Consider the following 26323-nt stretch of genomic DNA (forward strand, 5'->3'; position numbering starts at 1 on the left):
GGCCTTGCTGGCTGAGAGGACTGCTAAGGAGGCCGACACACTGGTGACGGAGCTGGAGCAAGTCAAGGAAGACAACCGTGATTTGCGCAATGCCAATGACACCCTTTTGGCCGAGCTGACTGAGGCTAAACTTCTAATTGAAGGCTTGAAGAAGGAGAATCTGCTACTGGAGGCTAACTATGCTTACTAGACTCGCCTCGTACGGGGTATGAGGATCGTTCACGATCTTTACTAGGAGACGGTGGAGCAGTTGTCTGGAGTAGAATCTTCCAACCCGTCTGGTGGCGCCCATCTTTGAATTGCAACATGCCTTTTTAATTGTTGTTGTTTGTTTTTTTATATCTTTTTGACACACTTTACAAGTCACGGAGACAATTTTATTTTGCCCTGGCCGCGGGGGCTAGATGTAATAGTAAATAGGTTTTTGCCATTTTGATAGACTTTTAGGGGCCGGTTATGTCCTTAAAACACCTGATTCCAACAACCAGTATTTCAAACCTTCTCGTTAGTCCTTAAATCTCTTAGTCGATTTAGGAATCGTTTATGGACTTTACCCTTTTATCCCTGAAGCCATAATTCTTCTTCCCGCTACTTGACCTCCTGCTTGGGAAGACCACTCGCCAAGAGTTGGCCCGGAGATGGTTTTCTTTACAGAAAGGAGCCTTCGCTTTTTCACACATATCTTCAGGCTTTTATTCTTTTACAAGGTTGAGTTCCGGGAGTAATGACTGCAACTGCCTTAGACTTTAGGCATTTTTCTTACTTCGGTCCTTGTCAGCATGAAGTTTTAGCCAATTATACAACCGCAGATTTTTCTTTTCAAGAATTTTGGCCGAATATGCATCTTATCCCAAGATTTGTACTTAAGTTTAGCCTTTGAGGAAAGAATTAAAGAACGTTTCCCTCGAGAAGACTTGGTTGAAAATGTTTCCTGCTTTTAGTTGCATATGTACACTAAGCTAATAACTTTGGCAAATGGACGTAAGACATTACAGTCATCAGCAACCGGGCGTACCATACCCCCCAAATGAGATAGGAATTTCGGTCTCTTCAAAATTCTCAGTCATTTTCCTAAAATTCAACTCGTATTCTTCTCCAGTCTTCGAGGAGGACGTTCAGGCAGTTCTATTTTGGATAACCTTTGCTCTGGGAAGTGTTGTTTGCACTATCCATCCAGGCTATGTCTTTCCTCTCTGTGACTACTTGGAGGGGAATTCTTGGAGGTTTGGCAATAATCTCTTCGCTTCCATGAGGAAAAGCCGTGGGACTGTTAGCGGAAACCAAGTCAGATGGCTGGCTCCAAATGGTTCCTTCTTCCAAATAGTGTTTCCTTCCATGTTTTTGTAATGTGTCCTTTACCCTGACAAAGACCCCGTAAAGGAGAGTACAAGCTTCTTCGGAATGGTAGGCTTTGGGTTTCCCAAAGGGAAAGTTGGGCCTATTCTCTTGCATGATCAATTATCCTTTGCTGAGGTTCGTTTCGATAAGCAAGAGTCATGTTGAGTTTCATAGTGGAAAACTTTGGCTTTTACAGGGAAAGGCTGAAGGTGCACCAAACATTCAAGCGATGACTTTGCTTTGAAAAGGCCAAAGGATGAAACATCACTGAGAGTGAGACAGAGTTTAAGCAGTCCTGTCCTTCCATAACGGGAAGGAGGGTTGAAGATGTGCCATACCCCCAGTGATCTTTCACGCACGAAAAACAACATGCGTGCTTGAGTTATGTTGAATTTTTATGAGGCAAGCTTGAGCTTTTGTGAGGGAAGGCTAAAGCTGCATAAAAATTCAAGCGATGACTTCGCTTAAAAAGATCAAAGGGTGAAAGCATCACTGGGAGTGAGACAGACTTCAAGCAGTCCTTCCATTCTGGGAAGGAGGGTTGAAGATGTGCCGTACTCTCAGTGATCTTTCTTGCACGCAAAACAACGTGCATGCGAGAATAATGTTGAATTTTTATGAGGCAAGCTTTGACTTCCATGAGGGAAGGCTAAATCTGCATAAAATTTCAAGCAATGACTTCACTTAAAAAGATCAAAGGGTGAAAGCATCACTGGGAGTGAGATAGACTTCAAGCAGTCCTTCCATTCCGGAAGGAGGGTTGAAGATGTGTTGTACCCCCTATGATTTCTTGCACACAAAACAACGTGCATGCAAGAATCATGTTGAATTTTTATGAGGCAAGCTTTGGCTTCCGTGAGGGAAGGCTAAAGCTGCATAAAATTTAAGTGATGACTTTGCTTAAAAAGGTCAAAGGGTGAAAGCATCACTAGGAGTGTAAAAGAAATTATTTTGATTCACCTAACTCTTTTTGACTCGCCCATAGGAATTGTTTATTTTGAATATCAACTAATCACATCAAAGCCTTAGTTGTTTTTATCTCTTTTGTATAGTTGAAGACATGTCGTACCCCTAGTAATCTTTCATGCACGAAAAACAACGTGCATGTGAGAATCATGTTGAATTTTTATGAGGTAAGCTTTAGCTTTCGTGAGGGAAGGCTAAAGCTTCATAAAAATTCAAGTGATAACTTCACTTGAAAAGATCAAAGGGTGAAAGCATCACTGGGAGTGAGATAGACTTCAAGCAATCCTTCCATTCCAGGAAGGAGGGTTAAAGATGTACCATACCCTCAGTGATCTTTCACGCACAAAAGACAATGTGCATGCGCCTCCTGAGCTTCAAGAAGCCCCAAGAGACACATGCAACCAAGTGTGCCCTAGGATCTCTTGGGCAGTCTGTTTCCTCTAGTGGATTGCAAGGAGCTTTTGAGGCAAAGGCTTGGGCCTCCAGCAGGACAATCTCCACTCCAAAAGAGGCTTCCTAACTGGTTTTAAATGGAATATGTTACTTTCATTGATGTAACTCTAGAGCTATAGTTACATTGTAATGACAGAAGTCCCTGTCAGCGAACTTTGCCAAAAATGTTTTGCCTCAACTAACAGTACCATAACCATGCTTAACTGGAAATCCAGCAGGCGCCAGTGGTACTGATGGTCTCCTATTAGCCATCGCCATTATAAGATCAATTTCCGTTCGGCTTCACAGCTTTAGTAGAAAGGTAGGGGAAGTAGCCATTGGCAATGGATCTTGCCTTCGCATTAGCATCAGTGTTGGAGTCATGAGCTGGATAGAGTTGTTGTATTTGATGACCCTTCATGAGTTATTTGTCGTAACCGCGTCAAATCTTAGCTTCTTCACCTGGCCGCAACACCTCTTTCACCTGCAGGGGACTCGAGCCTGGGGATGCCAGTGGCCGGTCATCCCTACAGAGAGTTGGCTGGCCAGATCTGAGCTTTTAAGGACGAGTACGAGTACGACAAGCATTTCAAGACCATATGCATTCATCTTCGATATTTTCCTCGTGCAGACGAGGTCATCAACCCTCACCTTGGGCAACACCTCTGACCAACGCGTTCCTGACCTTTGGTCGGACCTTGGGTAGGGAATCAGTAGTCTTCCTTCTTCTTTTCTTGCACAGGTTCTCTTTTTGACGGGCTTGAGTCGGTGACCACCGTGCATGTTTCTTTCTTCAGCTCTCAATGAAAGTACCAAAATATTTACCAAGATTTTTAGCAACTAAATATTTTTAGAGCTTAAGAAAAAAAATAGTAATATGAATAAATGAATAGAAAATAAAATATTTTTACGTGGTTCATGTTGGAATTTATTTTACCAGGATCTTAGATCTACTCACAAGTATGTTGTTTAAACACCCTAAATATGAACTTTCTAAAACGATAAATTAAACACATATAAAGTTAAGAAAACCTTACATTGATGCATCGGAATTAATGTCTCCTTCCACTCAGATCTCTAACCCTTGTATCCTTTTGGTAGAAGAGTATAATCAAGATCTGAGCCCGAATGTCCTTCTTCTTTGAGTTTGATCCTTCACAGTCTTCCAATCTATGATTGAGTTACTGCTTGCTGTGTGTGGGCACTCACTCTTTCACTAGGGTCACGAAAATTATGAAGGGAGAAAAGAGAAGAGGTTTCGGCCAGGTATAGAAAATAGGGAAGGCTCAGTTTTTCTGAAGAGAGAAATTTCTGTCAGAAGATGTTATGAAAGCATGTGATTTGACTGAGCCATCACTTTCTATTTATAGGTAACTACTAGGTTTAGGTTAGGAATTATTTGGCATTAAAATAATGAAAATATTAATTTGAAAATCCACAAATAGTGGCCGGCCATGGTGTGTTAATGGGCCCCACTTGATTTTGTAGTTTTAACAAATTTTAATTCTATTTTCTCAAAAACGCCAATTTTTCCAATTCTAACCATTTAAATCCCAAAACTAATTATTTAATAACTAAAATAGATTATTAAATAATATTGTCATTTAATTTAATTATTAACTAGACATATAAAGTCCATTAATAAATAAATAAACCTAGAATCTCTTTTCTTTACAATTTCACCCCTGCTTAGTGAAAATTCACAAATTAGACATAGTCTAACTTTAGAATTATAATTGATCAATCACGAATCAATTAATGAGTCTTACAAGCAGAATGTTCTCAACTAGAATGGGGACCATGGATCTATATGCTGAGCTTCCAATAAGTGAACCAAATTTACCAAGTAAATTTCTACTTATTAATTCTTCGTTGAATCCACTCTTAGATCTTAGAATTGCACTCTCAGACTTATATAGAGCATATTATATGTTCCACGATATCAATATGCTATCTCATTTAACCATTGTTATAATCTTTATTGTGATTTAAAGATCCTCTATATAGATGATCTACATCGAGATGGGATTTCTTTAACATTCTCACCCCTCAATGTATTTTGCCTCTTAAAACACTTAGCTACCTGTAAATGGTGTTTAGTGATTTAATAATTAGTCAGTTAAACAAGAGCTCATCAATTTACTTCTATTTGCTAAGCTCGAAGGGAATCATCACTTGACTTCTATACACCAGTAGAAGCTATAGATTCCATATTTATGTTCAGCACTCCCACTCAATCATACTATCATGTTCCCAAAATATACGTATCACCCTGACCTAAAAGTAGGCTTAACTAATAAAACAAAGAACATGAATAGCAGTCCTTAGTTGAGCCTAAGCATATCAGGATTTAGATTCTTTTAATCTTAAGATCAACTACTGATATTGACTTGGAAAGATATATATATAACGGTAAGTTTGTAATATCTTAACTTAGTTGCAATATCGGTCCAGTCCAATGTATACTCCATACATTCGAAACTAGTATACTTTACTAATGTCCTGGAAAGAACATAACACTTACTCCAAGTGTAAGTACACTTCATCGCTGATTATCACATTAGTGTAAATCCAATAACACTGATGAAACAGGGACCAACTCTTTTGATTCATATGATCACAATCACATTCCACTGTGTTGACGATACTGTAATTGTGAATAAACATATGATCTGGATTTAACTGATTCTGTGTGTAAATGTAATAAACATATTAAACCATTAGCATGTATAATTCATGCAAACATCAATCACTTCAAATTCCTTATATTGATAACTAATCAGATTGTAAAGAGTTTTATTTAGGGCATAAAACCCAACAAACTCCCACTTGCACTAACATAAAACAAAGTGTGCAAATAGGTCAATCTAATGTCTTGATCTTCAGATCAAGTGTAGTATATTTGAATCCACCCAAATTTCTGGAAACTAGTTCATAAATACATTTATGAAACATCCTTTACTATATGCTTTACTCATCAAGGGATATTGAAATCTTTACTGTTTTAAAAGTACATCTGAATTAACAGAAGACATGTCTCTCATATTTTAAAATATGGAATTGAGATAATACAGTGTAGACTTTTCTTCAGCAATATAACCTTCTGGTATTTTCGAATTTACAAAGTTATAATTCTTCTCCGGTAGAGCTTGAATTATTATAGAATAATTCCTCCACCCCCAAAGTAAGCGCCATCTCAAGAATTTCGAAATTAGATGGTGAGATACAAGGACAACTGATACACGGTTCCTTAATATCTAACATATAGATCACTTTCATAAATCTTTCTTGAATATCTTCTAATGTTCCCTTTTGATTACATCTCAGATAGCTCCCACTCAATAGCAGATGTCTGGTTAAATAATACTTTTAACCTCTGATTGTTTGGAGAGTTACCTAGTTGTGACTTTTGTATTAGTCTGAAACTTTAAGTTAAGACTAAGTCATCAACATAGCAGACTAGTATTTGAAGTGAAAAAAAAAATACATGCCAGAGATAAAGTAATCAAAATTTAGATACCATAAAATTTTATGAGGATTAAGAATTCTTAGTTCAAGTCATTCGAATAGATTGAACTAGAGTTCTTTATCTTATTCTCATAATTCTGATAAGTTATACCTATCCATGTGTATGGTTAGATTTACTTTTCAGTAGTGTTCTTAAGTACCTATCACAAGTATCAACCTGATGAAGATGGGTATAGAATTATAAAATTCTCCCACTCAATTAAGGTAGTGTGAAACTTTATCAAAGAACTTTTATAGGTATCAAACTTTTACTTACAATAGTAAAACGAAATGGGACATACAATCAAGATCAAGCATTTATATTGACAATAGCTAACTCATTATATTACTTCCATGTTTAAAGAAAATATGTGTTACATAGGGAATTGTGGAATATACTTCAGCCCTAAGTATATACATATAGGGTACTGTGGATAACCTCCACCCCTAAGTATATAGAGATTATGATCCACCCCTAAAGGTTGTAAAGATCATGATTCTCTAAGTGTGATAGAGTGTATGTGGAGTTGAATACTATCCAGAGTTCATTAGATATAAAAGATCGTTGAACTGCATAGTTTTCTTAACTTTTCTCCACCCCTATCAGATCAAAAGATCTTTTTATTAAACAAATTCTTAATAACTGTATTAGAATGAACAATAATTAATAAACATAGAATTAGTTTCTAGTGTTTATTTAATATAACTCTATGAAGAGTTGTAAATATTATAGAATTTGCATCAATAATAAAAACACTTACACATTCAAACATATAAATATAATGTTGTAATAATTGATGAAGATAAATAAATGAAGCTCAATCTCATAAATTGCAATTGTTTGAATTCGAAAATTAAAAGAAACTTTATTAATAATAAAAAAAATATTACAACAATATGAGAAAAACAGGGATAAATATCCCTAATTAAAATTTGAAATCCAAATTGTCTTTAAACTAAAACAATTAATTCAAAAAATAAATTGAAGAGCTTCATCTTCATTTGGACGATTTCACCCCTGGTCCAGCTTTCCAATCCAACTCATCTGAGTTCAAGTAGCTTGGCCTATAAGAAGAAGAAAACAAATAAACAAAGTTAGTCCAGAATCATAAATCCAATTGGATAATAATTCACTAAAACTCTTAAAGTTTATAAATAGAAATACATTGTTTCTTTGCAAGAAGTTTAGGATACTGGGGTTTCCAATGACCTTTCTCATTGCAGTAGAAACACTTTCCTTTAAGTGTAGCATCACCAGAAGGAGCAGCCTTTTTATTCTTCATGGCTTTTGTTCGCTTCTTGGTGTTCTTCCACTTCTTCTTCGATTTGGGTTTCGAAGCAGAGGCAACATTTGCTTCGGGTTTAACCGTCCCATTACCATTCCAAGGATTGTGAGGTTTACTCCCTTTCTTCTTTGGTCCTCCCATCAAATTTTCATAAGTCTGAAGATCATTGACTAACTCATGAAAGTCTATGTCCTTCTTATTCATGACATAATTTGATGTGTATGGTAGAAATGCTAGAGTCAGACTATTCAAGATAAGGCTTACTTGAGTAGTGCTATCCATTTCAGCACCATGGTCCTGGGCTTCTTGGAAATAACTTGCCATGAGGAGAACATGATCACGCACGTTTTGATGGGGTTCCATCCGTGCATTAATGTACTTCTTAGTCGCGTCAAAGCGAGACTGAAGTGATGCCTTACCGAATAGCTCATTTAACTTCGTCATAACTTCAGCAGCCTTTTCGGTTTTAGAAAACCGAGTTTTGAGGGTGTCAACCATGCTGGAAAGCATAAAGTATAGAGCTTTGTCATTTGCTTTCTGCCAACGCTCATACTTTTCTTTCACAGCTTTGGATGCATTATCTCCTGGCACTTCAGGTGACGGCTCAGTTAAAACAAACAAGGCACTTTCTCCTATGAGAGCAATATTAATGTTCTGATTCCATTTAGGAAAGTTAGATCCATTCAGCTTATTTTCAGTCAACAGTGATAATATGGGATTCATTATGACAATACAGGATACTACAAAATAATAGAATTCAACAAATAGAAATCAATAATGGTTTAAACACAAAATCAATTCAGAAATTATAAGCACATAGCAAGTAGGAATGATATGAGAAAATACTTAAAAAAAAAATCAATCCTAAATAATTTCCAAGGTTTTTCAACAAACTGATATCAGTGTTCCGTTTAGGCGAGAGTCAAAGCTACCATCTATTGAATAGAGTTGTCAGCTCATCTAAAATGTTAAACATTTCTAGCAACCTTTTATTCTATCAAGATTGGAATCCAGCGTTGTCCCGTTTAGGCGAGAGTCAAGGCTATTCTATCTTATGAGCTTCTACAATTGTTTCGCAATTTGCAAGTCAAATATGGTCGCCACCATTAGGGTGATCTATTCCATATAAAACACTTACAAACTACTTATCTTTCGAGATTAAACTGTGCGAAATTGCTAATGAACGTTCCTCCATTAGGGAGGATTACTCACTAAAACAAACGCGATGTAAAACCAACAATGGAGATCGAATATCTTAATAATAATAAAGCTCATTCTTTAAAATGTATTTTCATTATTATTCTAATAAATATACACATTAAGTTCGAATTTAGAATTAAAAATTCAAAAATAAGAATTTAATATAATATTTATAAAATTATACTTAGATGGTGATTTGAAATAAAATCAATTATTTCCATCTTAGTAATAATCTTAAATATAAATATTAAGGAAATTAATTTAAGTTGTATTAATTTAAATTAATTAGCAACTTAAAAATTTCCTTGAGAATATATTTATTGTATTCGAAAAATAAAGTATAAAAACTATACAAATTTTGAAAATAATAAAACTTAGAAAAGAAATACTTCAAGCAAAAATATCACTTATCTAGATTTTCTTTTGACTAGTTAATTCAATTTCTAATAATATATATTTTAACTTTCTTTATTTTAAAATTAATCAATATATGAAAAAATCATTGATTTAAGTTGGCCCAAGAATTAATTAAAATAAATAATTAATTTACAACTCAATCTATTTTTCAAAATAAAAAAAATTCAAAAATATTGCATAATTAAAATGCAATTTTTGAAATTGATTAATAAAATAAAGAAAAATATATATTTTGAAAATTATTTAAATTTAAGTTGAAAAATTAAATTTCTACCTAAAAATAATTTTCTATTTAATTAAGTGTCAAGAAAAATAAATATTTAAGTATCATGATGAAAATCAACTTAGATATTTAAAATTTTCAATTTAATTAAATGTATTAAATTCAAGAAATAAATAATTAAGTGTAGAGAAGGCTTAATTATTAATTTCTAGTTTAATACTACGAAAAAATATACTTAAATAAAATTGTACCAAAATTAATTATTTAAATAATTAATTTCACAATGTATAAAATTTTCCTATTTAAATATTAGAAATAATAAGTAGTCTAGAAATAACTATCTAGAAAATATCTTATTTGACTAAGTATCTTTTCAACAAAAATTTGAAAAATATCTAATTTAAGTTGTATAGAAAAAATCTAGAACTTAAATAATTTCAAATTTAGATTTAATTAAATATCAAAAAAGTTAAGTTGTAACCACTTAATTTGAAAATATTCCATTTTAAGTTAATATTCGAAAAGATATTAACTTAAAAAAATATCTAAAATATTCCATTTTAAGTTAATATTCGAAAAGATATTAACTTAAAAAATATCTTAAGAATCTTTAATAACTAAAGCCTAGGATTCCTCAACTTAATTTTAAAAATAAAATATTCAAATTTAAGTTAGATAAGAAAAATCAGTTCATATAACTAATTTATAACTTAAATAGGAATATTTAATTAAATAAGTTCCAGAGAGAATCTAGTTAGTTAAAATTCTATATTTAATTAAATACAAGAAAGGTACAAATAGTTTGTCTAGAAATAGTATCTAAAACTAAAAGTGTTTTTCTTAAAATTAACTTTAAAATATTAAAATGAAAATAAATTTCATATATTTTAAAAGTTAATTATGTTGCTAATTTAATTTTATTAGGTCAAACTAATATAATTAACCTAGTACAGTTATTTAAATCAGGAAAATGGGTCTTCACAATTGGGGTAGTTCATGTGAGGGGGTGCTGGGTTCAGTATGTCGTACCCACTTCTATGGCTCCCAACTCTCACACAAGGCCCAAAAGAGGGGAATTTAACCTTAAAATAAATAACAGTTATTAATTGAATAGGTCCAAAAACTAAATGGACCTTAATAAAATCTATCATGGTGTGACATTTTATTTACCAACAACCTATATGCATCTATATAATAAAATAAACACATAGGCTCACATAGGTACACACTTGGATGGATCCTATCATGTTGCTAGGTCATACACAGATGAAAGAAGATTGTAAAATTTACCTGTTACAAATTATTAACTTGACCAAGGGAGCCATGAGTTAAAATCAGATGATTGGATCTGTCAACAAGTTAACCATGGCTATTTGCAATCAAGTAATAATAGGTTTTGAAAACTTACACATAAGCTAAAACCATATACTCCTGCAACAAGGTTAGCTGGATAGTTGGAAGTAGGATTTATTTAATTTTTAAATAGATAAATTTCAAAAATAAAATATTTAATTTTGAAAAATAAAATAACTAATAATATTAATTTATTTTTTTTTAAAAAAAAATAAAAAAATAATTTAATTTCGAAATTATTAAAAATAAATATTTAAAATTAAACCTACAATTTTGAAAAAAATTAGGTTTCAACTAACCTAAATATCATTTCAAAATTTGCTAACTACTCTTAAAAATTAAATGTTATTTTATAAATAAAAATCAAATAAAAAATTTAAAAGGATAAAATAAATATCTTTTTCAAATTTTAAATTTAATTTAAATAAATAAAATAACAAAATTTAAAAGTTAGCAAAATATCTTACATCTATTTAAAATTACATGATTATAGTTATCTTATTTTAAATTTAAATAAGGTCAAATTATTTTTAAAAAAATTTAATTTAAAAAATTTAATATCTCACCTTAAATTTAAAAATAAGATAAGATATCATCAAATTTAAAAATAAGATAAATAATTAAGCAAAAAGATAGATATTTACTATTTTCAAATTCAAATTACACTAATATCATTAATTAAATTAAAAAAAAATATTAAATAAATTAAATATGATAATTAGAATTGAATTAGGAATAGTAAATATATAAATACAAAACTTCACAAAAAATCAGAACTTAAATCCATGAAAAAGCATGAAAAAAATGAAGAAAAACGAAAAATTTGGGAGCTGTACGGACAGTATGCCAAGCATACTGTCCGCGCGCGCACACTGGAGGGGCTGGCCGAGAAACCTCGGCGGACAGGGTGATTTGCAGCATTTCCGCGGGCGGAATGGGGTGTCATCAGACATCCGCGCGCGTTGTTCAGACAAAATCATGTCTGAACACGCGTGTGACCGAGGTTAACTCGGTTCCGCGCGCGTGTGATGATGCACAATCACCTTATCTTTTTTCGAATCTTCAAAAAATCATAACTAATTCAAATTAAATCGAAATTGAGTTCTGTAAAAAAGTAACTTACTTAATTTTTTCCATACTATCCAATAAAGATAATTCCAGAAACAAAATTTCAATTATTTTTCACGAAAATTCACAAACATCTATCAATCATCATATAACACTCAATACAACATGAAACCATCCAAATAACAAATAATCGTTTTAAAGTCCAAATTTCTTGCAAGCAAATCAATTACCATGGCTCTGATACCAGTTGTTGGAATTTATTTTACCAGGATCTTAGATCTACTCACAAGTATGTTGTTTAAACACCCTAAATATGAACTTTCTAAAACGATAAATTAAACACATATAAAGTTAAGAAAACCTTACATTAACACACCGGAATTAATGTATTCTTCCACTCAGATCTCTAACCCTTGTATCCTTTCTGTAGCAGAGTATAATCAAGATCTGAGCCTGAATGTCCTTCTTCTTTGAGTTTGATCCTTCACAGTCTTCCAATCTATAGTTGAGTTACTGCTTGCTGTGTGTGGGCACTCACTCTTTCACTAGGGTCACGAAAATTATGAAGGGAGAAAAGAGAAGAGGTTTCGGCCAGGTATAGAAAATAGGGAAGGCTCAGTTTTTCTGAAGAGAGAAATTTCTGTTAGAAGATGTTATGAAAGCATGTGATTTGACTGAGCCATCACTTTCTATTTATAGGTAACTACTAGGTTTAGTTTAGGAATTATTTGGCATTAAAATAATGAAAATATTAATTTGAAAATCCACAAATAGTGGCCGGCCATGGTGTTTTAATGGGCCCCACTTGATTTTGCAGTTTTAACAAATTTTAATTCTATTTTCTCAAAAATGCCAATTTTTCCAATTCTAACCATTTAAATGCCAAAACTAATTATTTAATAACTCAAATAGATTATTAAATAATATTGTCATTTAATTTAATTATTAACTAGATATATAAAGTCCATTAATAAATAAATAAACCTAAAATCTCTTTTCTTTACAATTTCACCCCTGCTTAGTGAAAATTCACAAATTAGACATAGTCTAACTTTAGAATTATAATTGATCAATCACGAATCAATTAATGAGTCTTACAAGCAGAATGTTCTCAACTAGAATGGGGACCATGGATCTATATGCTGAGCTTCCAATAAGTGGACCAAATTTACCAAGTAAATTCCTACTTATTAATTCTTCGCTGAATCCACTCTTAGAACTTAGAATTGCACTCTCAGACTTATATAGAGCATATTATATGTTCCATGATATCAATATGCTATCTCATTTAACCATTGCTATAATCTTATTGTGATTTAAAGATCCTCTATATAGATGATCTACATCAAGATGGGATTTCTTTACTGTTGTCACCCCTCAATGTATTTTGCCCCTTAAAACACTTAGCTACCTGTAAATGGTGTTTAGTGATATAATAATTAGTCAGTTAAACAAGAGCTCATCCATTTACTTCTATTTGCTAAGCTCGAAGGGAATCATCACTTGACTTCTATACACCAGTAGAAGCTATAGATTCCATATTTATGTTCAGCACTCCCACTCAATCATACTATCATGTTCCCATAATATACGTATCACCCTGACCTAAAAGTAGGCTTAACTAATAAATCAAAGAACATGAATAGCACTCCTGAGTTGAGCCTAAGCATATCAGGATTTAGATTCTTTTAATCTTAAGATCAACTACTGATATTGACTTGGAAAGATATATATAACGGTAAGTTTGTAATATCTTAACTTAGTTTCAATATCGGTCCATTCCAATGTATACTCCATACATTCGAAACTAGTATACTTTACTAATGTCCTGAAAAGAACATAACACTTACTGCAAGTGTAAGTACACATCATCGTTGATTATCACATTATTGTAAATCCAATAACACTGATGAAACAGGGACCAACTCTTTTGATTCATATGATCACAATCACATTCCACTGTGTTGACCATACTGTAACTGTGAATAAACATATGATCTGGATTTAACAGATTCTGTGCGTAAATGTAATAAACATATTAAACCATTAGCATGTAAAATTCATGCAAACATCAATCACTTCAAATTCCTTATATTGATAACTAATTAGATTGTAAAGAGTTTTATTTAGGGCATAAAACCCAACAGTTCAGGCGTTAACTATCCTTAGTCCACGAGTCCATTTTATTAGGCTCATCAGCCGGTAACTGCTTTTACAAGTAAGGATACAATGGACTGGAACTCCGTTTCTTCTGTGTTCCTCTTGAAGAAGAGGAAGCTTAGTAGGAATATTCTGGAATTTTTTTAGGTGTAATACTATCTGGTTTTATACAAGTGTGCTTGCAAAGTTTGGCAAAGAATGATTCTTGCCCTCCAAAAGATCCCCCTTTCCTCTTGTGCTTTACAAGGGTATTTATAGGCCAACTTCTCCTCGTGTTCTGGCTTGGATCGATCATCCTTGGGCGAAATCTAAGCATTGGATTGGTAGGTGGCATTTTTTCATATGGCATTTAAGGGTGTCAGATTGTACAAGTTGGGCGTCATACGCGTGTCATCCCAAGGCCTTTCCTTTTTGAATTTCCCTTATCCCTAGCTATTAACATTTGGCCAAGTACAATGAGACGCACATGCCCTGTACGATTGCGCATCGTGGGAGACAACCCTTGACGATGTACCTAAAAAAGCCTAGTCACTAGGTCCGTAGGCTGACACGTACAAGGAAAGTCTTTGCGGGCTAAGGGTGTAGCTCAATTTGACGCATCTTAGCATGCCTTGGTCCTTCTGGAAAAAACTCTTACTCTTTTGGCGAACAAATGGCTTTGGTTCTTGGGACTGGGGAAGTCTTCAGTTCACGGATACTCTCTCCGTTGCTGGAAGTTAAGGAACTCCCAATCATAAAAGCCCTTTCCGCGAGATGGGACCTTTACCGTCCCGGAGCATCAGTTTAAGAAGTTGGTCAGCTGATGACTTCTTGACTTTTCTTGATTAAAATTCACGTGTCGTGATTACAAAAATATTAATAATAGTACCTTAAATTGATATTTTGTCAAAATAAAACTTAATAATAATCTAATGTAGAGGTGTTATGATAAAATTAGTTACATTTTCTACATCTGTTTGGGTAAGGAATTGTAGAAAATTGAGCTTACGATCTTAATTATACTATTTTAGAAAATATAGGGTCTATTTTATCATTTTTAAAAAATAGAGGGTCTAATCAATATTTTTTGTAAAACACAAGGATTCCTTGTGATGCTCTTCCCCTTGATCCTTTCAAGCAAAGTTTAGGCTTGAACTTTTAGGCAACTTCAGCCTTCCTTCCTGGAAGTCGAAGCCTGCCTCATGAAAGTTTAGCATGACTTTTGTGAACCAAATAATACTTCGCCCTTTGGTGTTTACTAGAAAAATTAATGTCTTAGCTCATGCGCGCTTTCCGCCTTTCTTAGTGAAAGCCGAAAGCTTGCTACTGCGAGACTCGACATGATTTTTCGTTGCAATAAACCCCAACGCAAGGAAGATTGTTTAAGGGAGCACGCCTAGCTCTCCCCCCGGGAAACCAATGGCCCCATGCTACAAATAGCCTAGAGTATCCCTTATGAGATTTGCACCAGACAAATGGTTGTTGGGATATAAATCGGGTACTCACTCAAAACTCATGTTTTGCTCCCTAAAAGCCTGCAGGTGACCCTGCGCTTCTCAAAGACGTCCACGGAAGGAGGGTGTGAGGCAAAGATATGCTTGATACTCCTTTTCAGAAGTTGGAAGGAGACAGAAGTCAGACTCAATGCAAATGACCGAGAATCTAAGCCCCATAATTCCCAGCTCATTTGGGGGGTATGATTTATTCAGTTGTCGACAGCTACAATATCCTACTTCCATTTGCCAAAATCATTCAGCCCAACATGCAACAAAAGCGGGGAACATACTCAACCAAAGTCTCCTCGAAGGAAAATACACTTGAGTTCCTCCCTCAGAAGCTAAGCTTAAAAGCAAACACAGAGATAAGAAGCCCATTTCGCAAAAAAATTTCAAAATCGAAGAAACACACTTGAGTCTCTTCTTACACATCTCCACGGGCTCCACGAGGAGTTTAGCCTAGCAAGTTGCATAAAAGGTCAAAATGAGAAGCTAAAAAAGACCAAAGGAAAATGCTTAAGGCAATCGCAGACAATGCTCCCGAAGCTTGACTTTATGAGAAGACTAGACCCGAAAGGGGACAGTGGAAGGCCTTGTTTTGCAGAGAGAGGCCATTTCCTGGCTAGTGCCGAATAAGCAACCTTCCAGGAAGCGAGCCAGAAAGCATCGCTGCTCTCGAAAAGGAACAACCAGATGAAAAACAGTTCCTGAGCCAACTAGGAGACAACCAAAGGCTAAGAGAAAAAGGTTGAAACACTGGCCGTTGGAACCAGATGTTTCAAAAAATGCAACCAGCCCCTAAACAGTGTATCATAACAGGTCTCTAAGAAAGGAACAATGAAAATATATATCCTACTCAACTATTAAAAAGCCTCCCGTGACCAGGGCAAAGTTAATTGTCTCCGTGGTTGAAAGAGTGTGGTTAAGGAGTGGAACATACACAAATGAAAAAAAAATAAACATATTAAATAAAAGGCCGGCTGGAGGCTCATGGATGCGCACCACCTGACGGAGAGGAAGGACCTACGCTGGACATCCATTCCACAGTCTCTGTATAAAGGTCATGAACAACCTTCATGTTTTAGATGAAGCGAGCTTAGCGGGCACTCTCCTCCTCCAACTGTTGATTGGCCTATAGCAGGCCCTCGATCTAGAACTTGGCATCCGTGAGCTCCTGTCGGAGGGTCTCGTTGGCAGTGCCCAGGTCACGGTTTGACGTCCTGACCAGCTCCAAGTCTGTCACCAGCGCGCCAACCTCCACGGTGGCCCTTTCAGCCAGCAAGGCCGCTTGTTAAGAAATAAAGCCCAGTCAATAGGTTGAAACACCAATACGAAGGACAGGGAAAAATAAAAAAGCAAGCATCCTGAAGACCTACCCCAATGGCTTGCCACTTTGCGGAATGAGCCAGCGCGAAAGCATCCGCGCTGCTACAGGTGGGCAGTTTGGAGGCGCTCTCGACAACCTGGTCGAAGAGCTCTGTGGCGAAGGGAGCGGCCTCTCACCCCAACCTGTAGGCCGACCGATTCTCTAGACCCTCAACCTCTACAATTTGCGCCGTCAGGGGCGCAACATGCATATCCTCCGCAAACTCCGCCTTGCAGACTGCCAACATCATGCTCGATCGTGATAGATTTGTAGCCTCTTCGTCTCTAGACGCCCCTTCAGGGCCCGATTCGCCTCCTTCTCCCTCTACATTTTAAGAGGGTCGAAGGGAACCACCCTCTTGGGGAAGGCAAACCCTATGGTAGGCGTTCTAGACGAAGCCGAGGGGAGGGCCCTGGGCTGGCCCAACCTCAATTGAGCGTAAGGGGACAAGGGGTGATCCCCCGATCCCCCCACGCCGAAGTTCGTTACCACGAGTTTTTGCCTCTTCCTGGCAGAGGAACTGCTTTCTGTCGCCTTGGAGGGACCGACCTATTTAGGAGAAGACATGATGTACGTGTCCACAGATTGGCACAACAAAAGGAGAAGGGTCACTACTTCACCCAATCATTCCCAAGAATGACACCACTGGAAATCGGTGTCCCAGAAGCGAATACACCATTGTGGCTCCCTCAAAAACATTCAAGTACATGAATAACTTACCAGTTGATGAGGTAGACAATTTTGGTGTGGCATCCTTGGCAAAAAACCAGTGTTCGATGACAGCAGCGTTTGAATGTCTAGGAAGAAGGGAACTTGAAGGGTTATGACTTGACGGGTAAGAAGAGTTAAAAATGGATTGACTACTGTAAGTATTTATGGGATGACTAGAAGGAGCACATTTCACACAAAGCAGACGCTTCAGTTTGCCCCAAGAGATGTCCGATGATTGGATGTGAGAAGTTGCAATGATACCTCACTTCCCAACAGACGGCTCCCATCATTACATGCATCGTAAGAAACACTCGAAGAAAAAACTACCTAAGTCCAATCGCTGCCATTTTGAGTTCCCCAGAGATATGTGCCCAGAACGCATAAAAGAGTCCAGAAGTTAGCATTTAAAACTCTGACAAGAAAATGGGAGAAATCATGCCTCCCACATAATGACGCTTTGGTTTGACGGTTGCTGATGTACAACATTAAAAGGCTTGTCAAAAAATCCACGTGCGCGAAAGATCTCCTAGAAAAAGATACTACAAGCTCCTGGACAATGGCATGTCCCGAAAGCTTGGGGAGTAAATGTTATCCAGATTTTCGCAAGCATGACCGTGGAAATTAATCAAGAAAAAGTCAAGAAATCGTTAAAGCTGCCAAAGTGCCTTTCTCCTTGCTCCAGAAAAGTAAGAGCCTAATATCGCGGAACAGATTCTTGCACGAGAAGTTTTATTAGATGCGAGCCCCATGGAAGACGCCCGTGAGCCAGAGACTCGCTCGACTCTAGAAGCCGAGACCCTACGCAAAAAGAGCAACTCCTAGGGCAGGTCCCTCCGGGTAGCCCACTGTCACTCAAGAGGAATATGAGGCACTGAAGCAAAGGGTGGAAGAGTAAGAAGCACGGAACGAGTGGCAACAATAGATGATGATGACTCAGAATCAAATCATGAGTGTGTTCCAACAACAAATAATCCAATTGGCCAACATAGTTCTAGGATTTAACATGACCGAGATGCCTCCGATTCTACAGATTCCACCATTTTAGCCTCCTCGCCATGTTGCTGGGTCCTCCTCACAGACTGCCCATCTCGGTGATGACGACAATGATGATGATGCTGCTGTCGATTTGTAGTTTTTTTTATTAGTCTGCAGTGTACATAATATTACTGTTTATGAACTAAAAATACTTTTATTTAGTTTATGACATTTAATGTAGTTTTGTAATTACCATTACAATTTTAGTTTTATAGTATATTTGATATTATATTTATATTTATATTTATTTTTATTTTAAATTTAATTATATCTTATAAGATTTTAAAATTAAAAAAAAATACTTTTACCGGCGAGTTCATGTGCGCCAACAAAAGTATTTAATATTATAAATATTAAATGTTTTACTAGCGGGTAACTCGCTGGCAAAAGTATTTAATTTTTTATTATTAAATACTATTGCCGGCGAGTTTATGCGCGGGCAAAGAGTAGGCACCAAATTAAGAATTGGTGTCAAAATCTCATCAATGGGACCTCAGCCGGCACCCTATTGCTGGCATTGAACTTACGCCGACAAATTAATTCGCTGGTGTAAAGAATTTTGTCGGTACATATACTAATGTCACCGAATAAATTTGATATGCCAACGAGACACTGCCGACACCCTTTGTCGGTGAAAAAGGTCACCGGCAAAGCTATGCCGGCGAGTTTAGTCGCCGACAAAACTTGTTTTTCTTGTGGTGCATGGATCTTCAACCAAAGAATGTTGGCCCGGGATACACCTTAAACCCGTGGAAACTCCGCCCAGGCGGGACAGGCTATGGGACCCAATGGCAGAGCCCTTTTTGGTACGATGTCAGAAGTTGTCCCCCACACCATGCTACCATGCAGCGCATGCGTGTCCTTGTGTACTGTGCAATACGATCCAATAGCTAGGGACCAAGGTAATCCAATGAGAATGACCCTAGAGTGACACGCGTCCAAAGCACTGCCAGCACAGCCAGTATCATATGACATCGGTAAAGGCCACATGGAAAATATGCCACCTACTAATCCAACGATGGGGGTTCATCCTTGTGAAGATCCACCCAAGATGGCCCATGCGAAGGGATCGACCTATAAATACACTTGAAGGCACACATGGCGGGGGATTCAGATTCTAATATATCCTTGACTTCTTCTCTTTTCCTTCGGCTTTTCATCTCAAAACCGAAGTGGTATTCTTTGAAAACCCATTACTGTAACCACACTTTCAACCCCAAAATATTCCTACTAAGCTTCTTCTTCTTCTTCAAGAGGAATACGGTACGATGGAGTCAAGTCCATCTCTTTTGTATTTGTATGCACAATCACCGGCCCAAGAGCCTAGCTAATAAAATGGACTCGTGGAGTAAGGATAATTAACACCTGAACCACGTAAAAACTTCTTGTTTATTAATTTACTATTTATATCTTCATTACTTTCTTGAGCTCTAATATTATTTAGTTACTGAAACACTCGGTAAACAATATCGATCAAGTCATACATAATCTAATTATACATAGTATCTTTACTACATGTCCATCTGCATATGTGATCCAAATCAAAATCACACACACTAGAAGTATAGTGTATGGTAAACCGTACTTAGCAGTTCCATATTAAAGATTCTCATAACATAATTAATACACTACCGACTTATTTTATTCATATTGTATAATCTTAACTCTCTTGTATATCCTTAGAAGATTATACTTTCTCCATATGAATAATTTTTTTTTAAAATATTTAATAATTATATTTTTATAATTAATATATCATTTATTTTATAATCATATTTCACATATTTTCTAATATATTATCCATTAATTACATATTTTTAGAGTATAAATTCTTACAATATAGTGTTCTACAAAAAGGCCACGCGTACAACATAAAAATTTGAATAACACTCACTTGTTGAGATCAATATAAGAGTATTCTTTCACCATTATTATTTTCATCAGAACTCTCATAATTAACCATTGTTAATCATCATTATTTCAATCTTTTTAATTTTCCAGCCTTAACATAATTTGACGAGTTTTAATTATCAACAATTACATTATTTTAAAATTTTTAATATTAGATTATTATTGTAAAATTGTGAAAATTAACTAAAAATATTAACAAGTTATGTGATATTAAGCTGATTTTATTTTACTTAGTAATATATTTTGTTTTCTTATAAAAAATAATTATAATTATAATTAGTAATGAATTTTTGTAAAATATTTAGCTAAAACATAATTTATTTAATGTATATGATTAATTGTAATTAATTAAATTCTAAAAATAAATATTTTTAATAACATGTTGGGCAACTTGTTATAGCATGCTATGAAAATGTAACCTAGCTTGTATTAGCATGTTAATATGTTATAGGAACTAGCTACGTACTAACTCTTCTTATAGTACCTAACTAAAAATGTAACACAAGAATATACATACGAAAAAGAAGATACAACATCAATACAATCAAGGGCAATATGGGGAAAAGACAGGAACATATAATAAGGTTATTTAAAAAGAAATCATCTTGAAATGAAATTAGTCACCGTTTGAAGAACTCCATGATAGTTTTTTGTTACGAGACATGATCCTTGTTAACAACTACTCTATACGTACGAGAGTAGGAGGATTTGATCAAATCGTGATAAGAAAATTCAACAAGGCAGAAATTACTAATGACTAAAGAAATGCTTCAAAAGTTTGGCATAAACAACAGCAGTACTAATCTCGATTTGATGATACAATTTCCAATCATCAAATAAGTACCAACATTTCCTCGAAAGAGCACTACTATAGTACTATACGTACCTTGGAAGATTATATATATTGTCATACAATACGCTAGTGGCAAAGGGTTGACAGAAGAGAGAGAGCATAGAATCAATGGGGATAGGATCACCACATACGATCTTTTATATCGATCATTGGTCAGAAGTGAACGACTTTAGTAGTTTGAAAGAGTCAATAACTATGGGAAAGATAGCTAATTACTCCATTATCTTGGTTCTGCTCTCATATATATAGTAATAATAATGATGATAGTATATTATGATCAATCGGTTTTGTTCTCAATTGGACCCTTCTCTATGAAGGTCAGATGAGCTTTTCCTACGCCTCTCATTGTGACCAGCCAAGCGCCTTCGACAACTCCTTTTAGTTTCATCAAACTCTGACAGCCCATGGAACCTGTTATTGTGTATATCATATCAACACAAATCAAAAAGAGAAAATTCGCAGACCTTGAACTCTTGTGTTTCTTTATATATCTTTCCCCATTTTGTTCTTTCATAATAAGAAGGCCAAATAAACTTCACCCTTCTTTTATAAAGTTTATGAAATCAAGTATACACTATTATACATCTACTTATAGATGTCATCAAGTGTATGTTATATAATGACGTAATCTATATCCATAATTGAAAAAGAAAGAAAGAATTAATTTTTTTTGTGTATAATAATCATATGTGGAAACTTAATTTTTTTGATGTGATTTGTTGCCGCGCCTATATTGTCACTGTTATACAAGCATGATTAGGAAACATATGAATAGTAATAATATAACCAATATCTTTCTTTTCTTCTATATATGATCAAGTGGGGTTGTTGTTGTAGTGTCTTTCCCAATAGGCTATAAATAATCCCTTTTCAGTGATTCACGACTTCATATTGATTATGAAGACTCTCACTACACAATCTTAGACCCTCTTCTTACAAAATCCAATTGGCGTTCATGGCCACTCTTAACATTTATAACATCACCTTTTAGATGATTACTACTAGTAGAAACCACTATTTACTACTAGGGTTCAGTGGATTGGAGAGTGCATTAGGAATATACATATGTAGTCTGGTTTCCATTTTGTGGAAAAAGGGGAAAAAAGTGACATAGTTTGAATGCTGATTTTTCTTTTTAATTTAATATTAATACTAGAACATTTAACAACCAAGGTCATTCGCTTAATTTGACTATATAATTAGAGAGCCGTATATAATTATATATGTATGACAAAACAAAAATACATATGGTAGTCCCTTGTTTTTTCATTAATAGTATGTAAAAATGGTTGAAAATGTTCAAACACAAAACAAACATTTATGTATTTAAGTTTCAACCTTAAAATTATGGGAAATGAGTAAACGAAGGTCAACAGAAATTAGGGTTTTTCTATTTTATTTATTTGTATTATTATAATAAATTAAATTACCTACTACATTGCTGGCAAAAGCGTTGTTGGAGGCCGGCGACACTGACAACGGAAGCCTTGGCGTGAAACTCACAGATCTTGTGCCGACGGTGGTAGTGTTTGGCCTCAGTTAAGTCAGCGTTACAGTTGTCAGCTTGACAAGAAGGAGGTCTCGTGGACCCTCCCGCACTGGATCCCGATCTCCTAACAACAGCACCACAAGATGAGGTTGAAGAAGAAGAGTTAATACTATACTGGGCTGGTCTTTTCTTCCTCATGATATCTTCACTACTGCTACTTCCAAACCCTAAACCCGAAACGTCGTCGTCTTCGTCTTCGTCTTCGTCTTCCTCCTCTTCTATCTCATCCTCTATCTTGCATTTGTGGCTCCTCTTCCCCTGAGCTCTGTTGGGTTCCATTTTCTCAGACCTAAGAATAAGAAAAAGAAAAGGTATAAACAGAAAGAGAGAAAAGGAAAGAGAAAAGAAGACACAATTATTTTTTTTTTTTTAGAGGAATGAAGAAATATATTTAAGCTACACATAAATATATATAGGTAGCGAGGAATAATAGACCCTTGTGGAAAAGGAGAAGAGGAGAAGAATTATGTATGTGTGTGTGAGGACCACAAACTCCATTTCCTCTCTACTAAATCAACTCTCTCCCTTTCCAAGGTTAACAGTGAAGTGTTAAAAAGCTCATTACATTTTAATACGTTTTTCTACATTAACAAAAATCAGAGTTAAAAGTGTTTGATAAATTTTGTCTTTGTTGTAATAACAGAATTTTCTGCACCACTAGTTTTAATTCCTTTTTTTTCTTTTTTTTTTAACAAAAATTTACCGTCTTGATTTCATTTATATATTTAGTAACCTTTCGTTGGATTGTATTTTTTTTTTACCCTTTTGACAAGTCATAACAGTTTTCCTCATACTATACACTAGGAAGCCCCTATAGTTGTATAATTTATTATAATAATTACGAAAAGAAAAAGAGACTACTCTAGTCTAGAGCTAATTTTGTTATAACTTATCATAATAAGCTCTCCTATAATTGTAGAAAAATACAAATTAAAAAAAATTTAGACAGTTTTGTTTCTAACAACTCTAATAATAAGCGTAATTATCTTAATTATTTCTACTGTTGTACAATTGGCTATAGTTTATCTCCAATGTTTTCTGTTGCACCATCATTTTCATTGTGGGGTTTCTCACCTCGAGACGTACTCAAATCTAATCCAATAATATGCAGTGAGAATTAGTAAAAGTAAAAAAAAAAAAAAATAATAACATTTGTTTAACGAATAAAAGTCGTTATCAATTTATTGACACCAGCAAAATTATAAATTTTCGTGCTAACAAAGTTTTTAACTATAAATGCATTTATAAGTATATAAACATATATCAGCTCAAAAAATGTATATATAAACATAAAACTTAAATTATGCCTCAAAATATTATATATGGGTTACTATTGGTTATATTTTTTTTTATGTGGTACAATAACAAAGATTACTAACATGTAAAAACACTACAAAAAGTTGTTACTTTTTAGTCACAATATAAATTTTTTGTATAAATTTTTTGTGATTAAATGTGACTTTTAGTCACTACAAAAAATTATTTGTGACTAAAAATAGCATTTAGACACAATTTGTCACTAATTTAGTTTTAGTCACAACAAGTATTGTGACTAAAAATACATTTAGTCACAAATTTTTGTGACTAATACTTTTAGCTACGGGCCTTTTTAGTTACAACATAAAAATAATAAGGCTAAATACCATTTTGGACCCTGTGTTTTGCAAAAGTTACAGATTGGACCCTGTGTTTTGTTAAATGACAAAATGGACCCTGTATTTTCTAAAATAGTAAAAATAGGACCCTGAGCTTAATTTTTGACAACTTTTTTTTAATACAACCAACTTGAAGACAATGCTTAATACGAACAGATACAAAAAATGTAAACATTTTTGTCATATCACTTTTAGATCGGATTATAATTAAACTTTATTTTGACAAAAAATCAATTCAGGGTCCTATTTGTACTATTTTAGAAAATACAGGGTCCATTTTGTCATTTAACAAAACACAGGGTCCAATTGGTAACTTTTGTAAAACAGAGGGTCCAAAATGGTATTTACCCAAATAATAATTTATAATTAGTCACAATTTTTTCACTTTTAGTCATAAGTTTAGTTGTGACTAAAAATAAGATTTTTTGTAGTGTAATTTTATTTTTAAACTTAAACTAAATATAATTAACTATGTAATACAAATATATTACTTTTTAATTAAAAGATATAATAAAATTTTTTAAACAATTAATATTTATAAAAGTACAAATAAAAATGTTCGTAAATATTTTTATTTTTTTATTTATAGCAAATAAAATAAAGAATTTTTTTTTTATTTTTACATTTTAAAATAGTTTTTTTTTTTGTTTTTTAAGGAATTCTACACAGAAACCTCTATAGCAACAAACGGATGAACCTAAATCGTAAAAAAAATTCGTATAGAAATCCATATAAAAACCACCGGAGCAACTTAAACCGTAAATTTTTTTTAAAAAAAAAGCTAAAAAAAAGTACATGTGATAACTCACCTAAAATAAAATAGGTTATATCACAGTTACAACTAATTAATTAATTTATAAATTAATCACAGTCATTTAATAATGATGTAACGAATAAAAAGTAAATGTTAAATATGTAACAATTGAAATTTCTTTCATATATTTTATATTTATATACATTCATTTGATGCCTTTCTTAAATAAGTGTCACTATTTTTTTGTTTAATATTTTAGTGTTTAATTTTAGGGACAATATCATTATATATAAAGAAAAATTAGTGGTTTTTACCACATAAGCTTTAGACACTATAGGATTATGTCCCTATAGTATATTACTTGTTAACTTTTACAATAATATATATAGTCCTATTATATTTTATTCAATCAATTTTATCGTGAATAAGTGAAGTGGTAGATGCTAATTAATAAATTGATGTAAATTAAATATTTTTCATCTTTTATATGTTAATGAATAATAGAAGAAAATATTTTTTTTTATATAAAACTTTATATTTTTAGTTTTAGATTTTTAATCATTAAAGAAAAAAATAGTGAAATTTATTTATTTTGCATATATTTTTTAATTACTAATTAATGTGTCACTCGTTTAGTGATAAAATTAAATACAATATGAAAGAATGATCATATTATTGTAAAATTTATATTTGGATGGATATTATTAATTAATTATATACTATAGGAGGTATAACTTGGTAATATAAAAAGTTTAGATGCAAAAATACTAACTATTCTTATATAAATTATTTAAAAAAAGCATCAAACCGTATTTTCAACATATGAATAATTTACATTATAAGTCCCCCAATTATATCCAAAAAAAAAGACATTATAAGTTACTAACTGAAAATATAGTTTAGACTGTTGCATGCATTATAATGCATATGACCTGTTTTTTATACTCCTTATGAAATAAGTTATTTTAATCTTATTTTTATCGTAGTAAATTTTTTTAGAATTTTTACATTATTACATATATTTTATAAAAAAAAAAATAAAAATTAAAATGTTCAAGTGCAGA

The 26323-nt window shown here is 33.8% G+C and overlaps 1 protein-coding gene across 1 annotated transcript; it reads right to left on the reverse strand.

Annotated features, from left to right (window-relative positions):
* Positions 1-21036: 21036 nt before the first annotated feature.
* Positions 21037-23388, reverse strand: LOC115697710 (squamosa promoter-binding-like protein 3). Its single transcript, XM_030624808.2, has 2 exons — positions 22732-23388; positions 21037-21712 (listed from the first exon to the last, which is right to left on the reverse strand). The coding sequence occupies exons 1-2, from the start codon at positions 23127-23129 to the stop codon at positions 21595-21597; spliced, it is 516 nt and encodes a 171-aa protein (XP_030480668.1). The 5' UTR covers positions 23130-23388; the 3' UTR covers positions 21037-21594.
* Positions 23389-26323: the final 2935 nt, after the last annotated feature.

The sequence above is a fragment of the Cannabis sativa genome, chromosome 7 (genome assembly GCF_029168945.1).
Source record: "Cannabis sativa cultivar Pink pepper isolate KNU-18-1 chromosome 7, ASM2916894v1, whole genome shotgun sequence".
NCBI lineage: Eukaryota > Viridiplantae > Streptophyta > Magnoliopsida > Rosales > Cannabaceae > Cannabis > Cannabis sativa.

Coding starts and splice junctions, on each gene's coding strand:
- LOC115697710 (XM_030624808.2), bottom strand. CDS start 23,129: ATGGAACCCAACAGAGCTCAGGGGAAGAGGAGCCACAAATGCAAGATA. Junction 21,713..22,731: donor TTTTGCCAGCAATGTAGTAG/GTAATTTAATTT, acceptor ACACAATAACAG/GTTCCATGGGCTGTCAGAGT.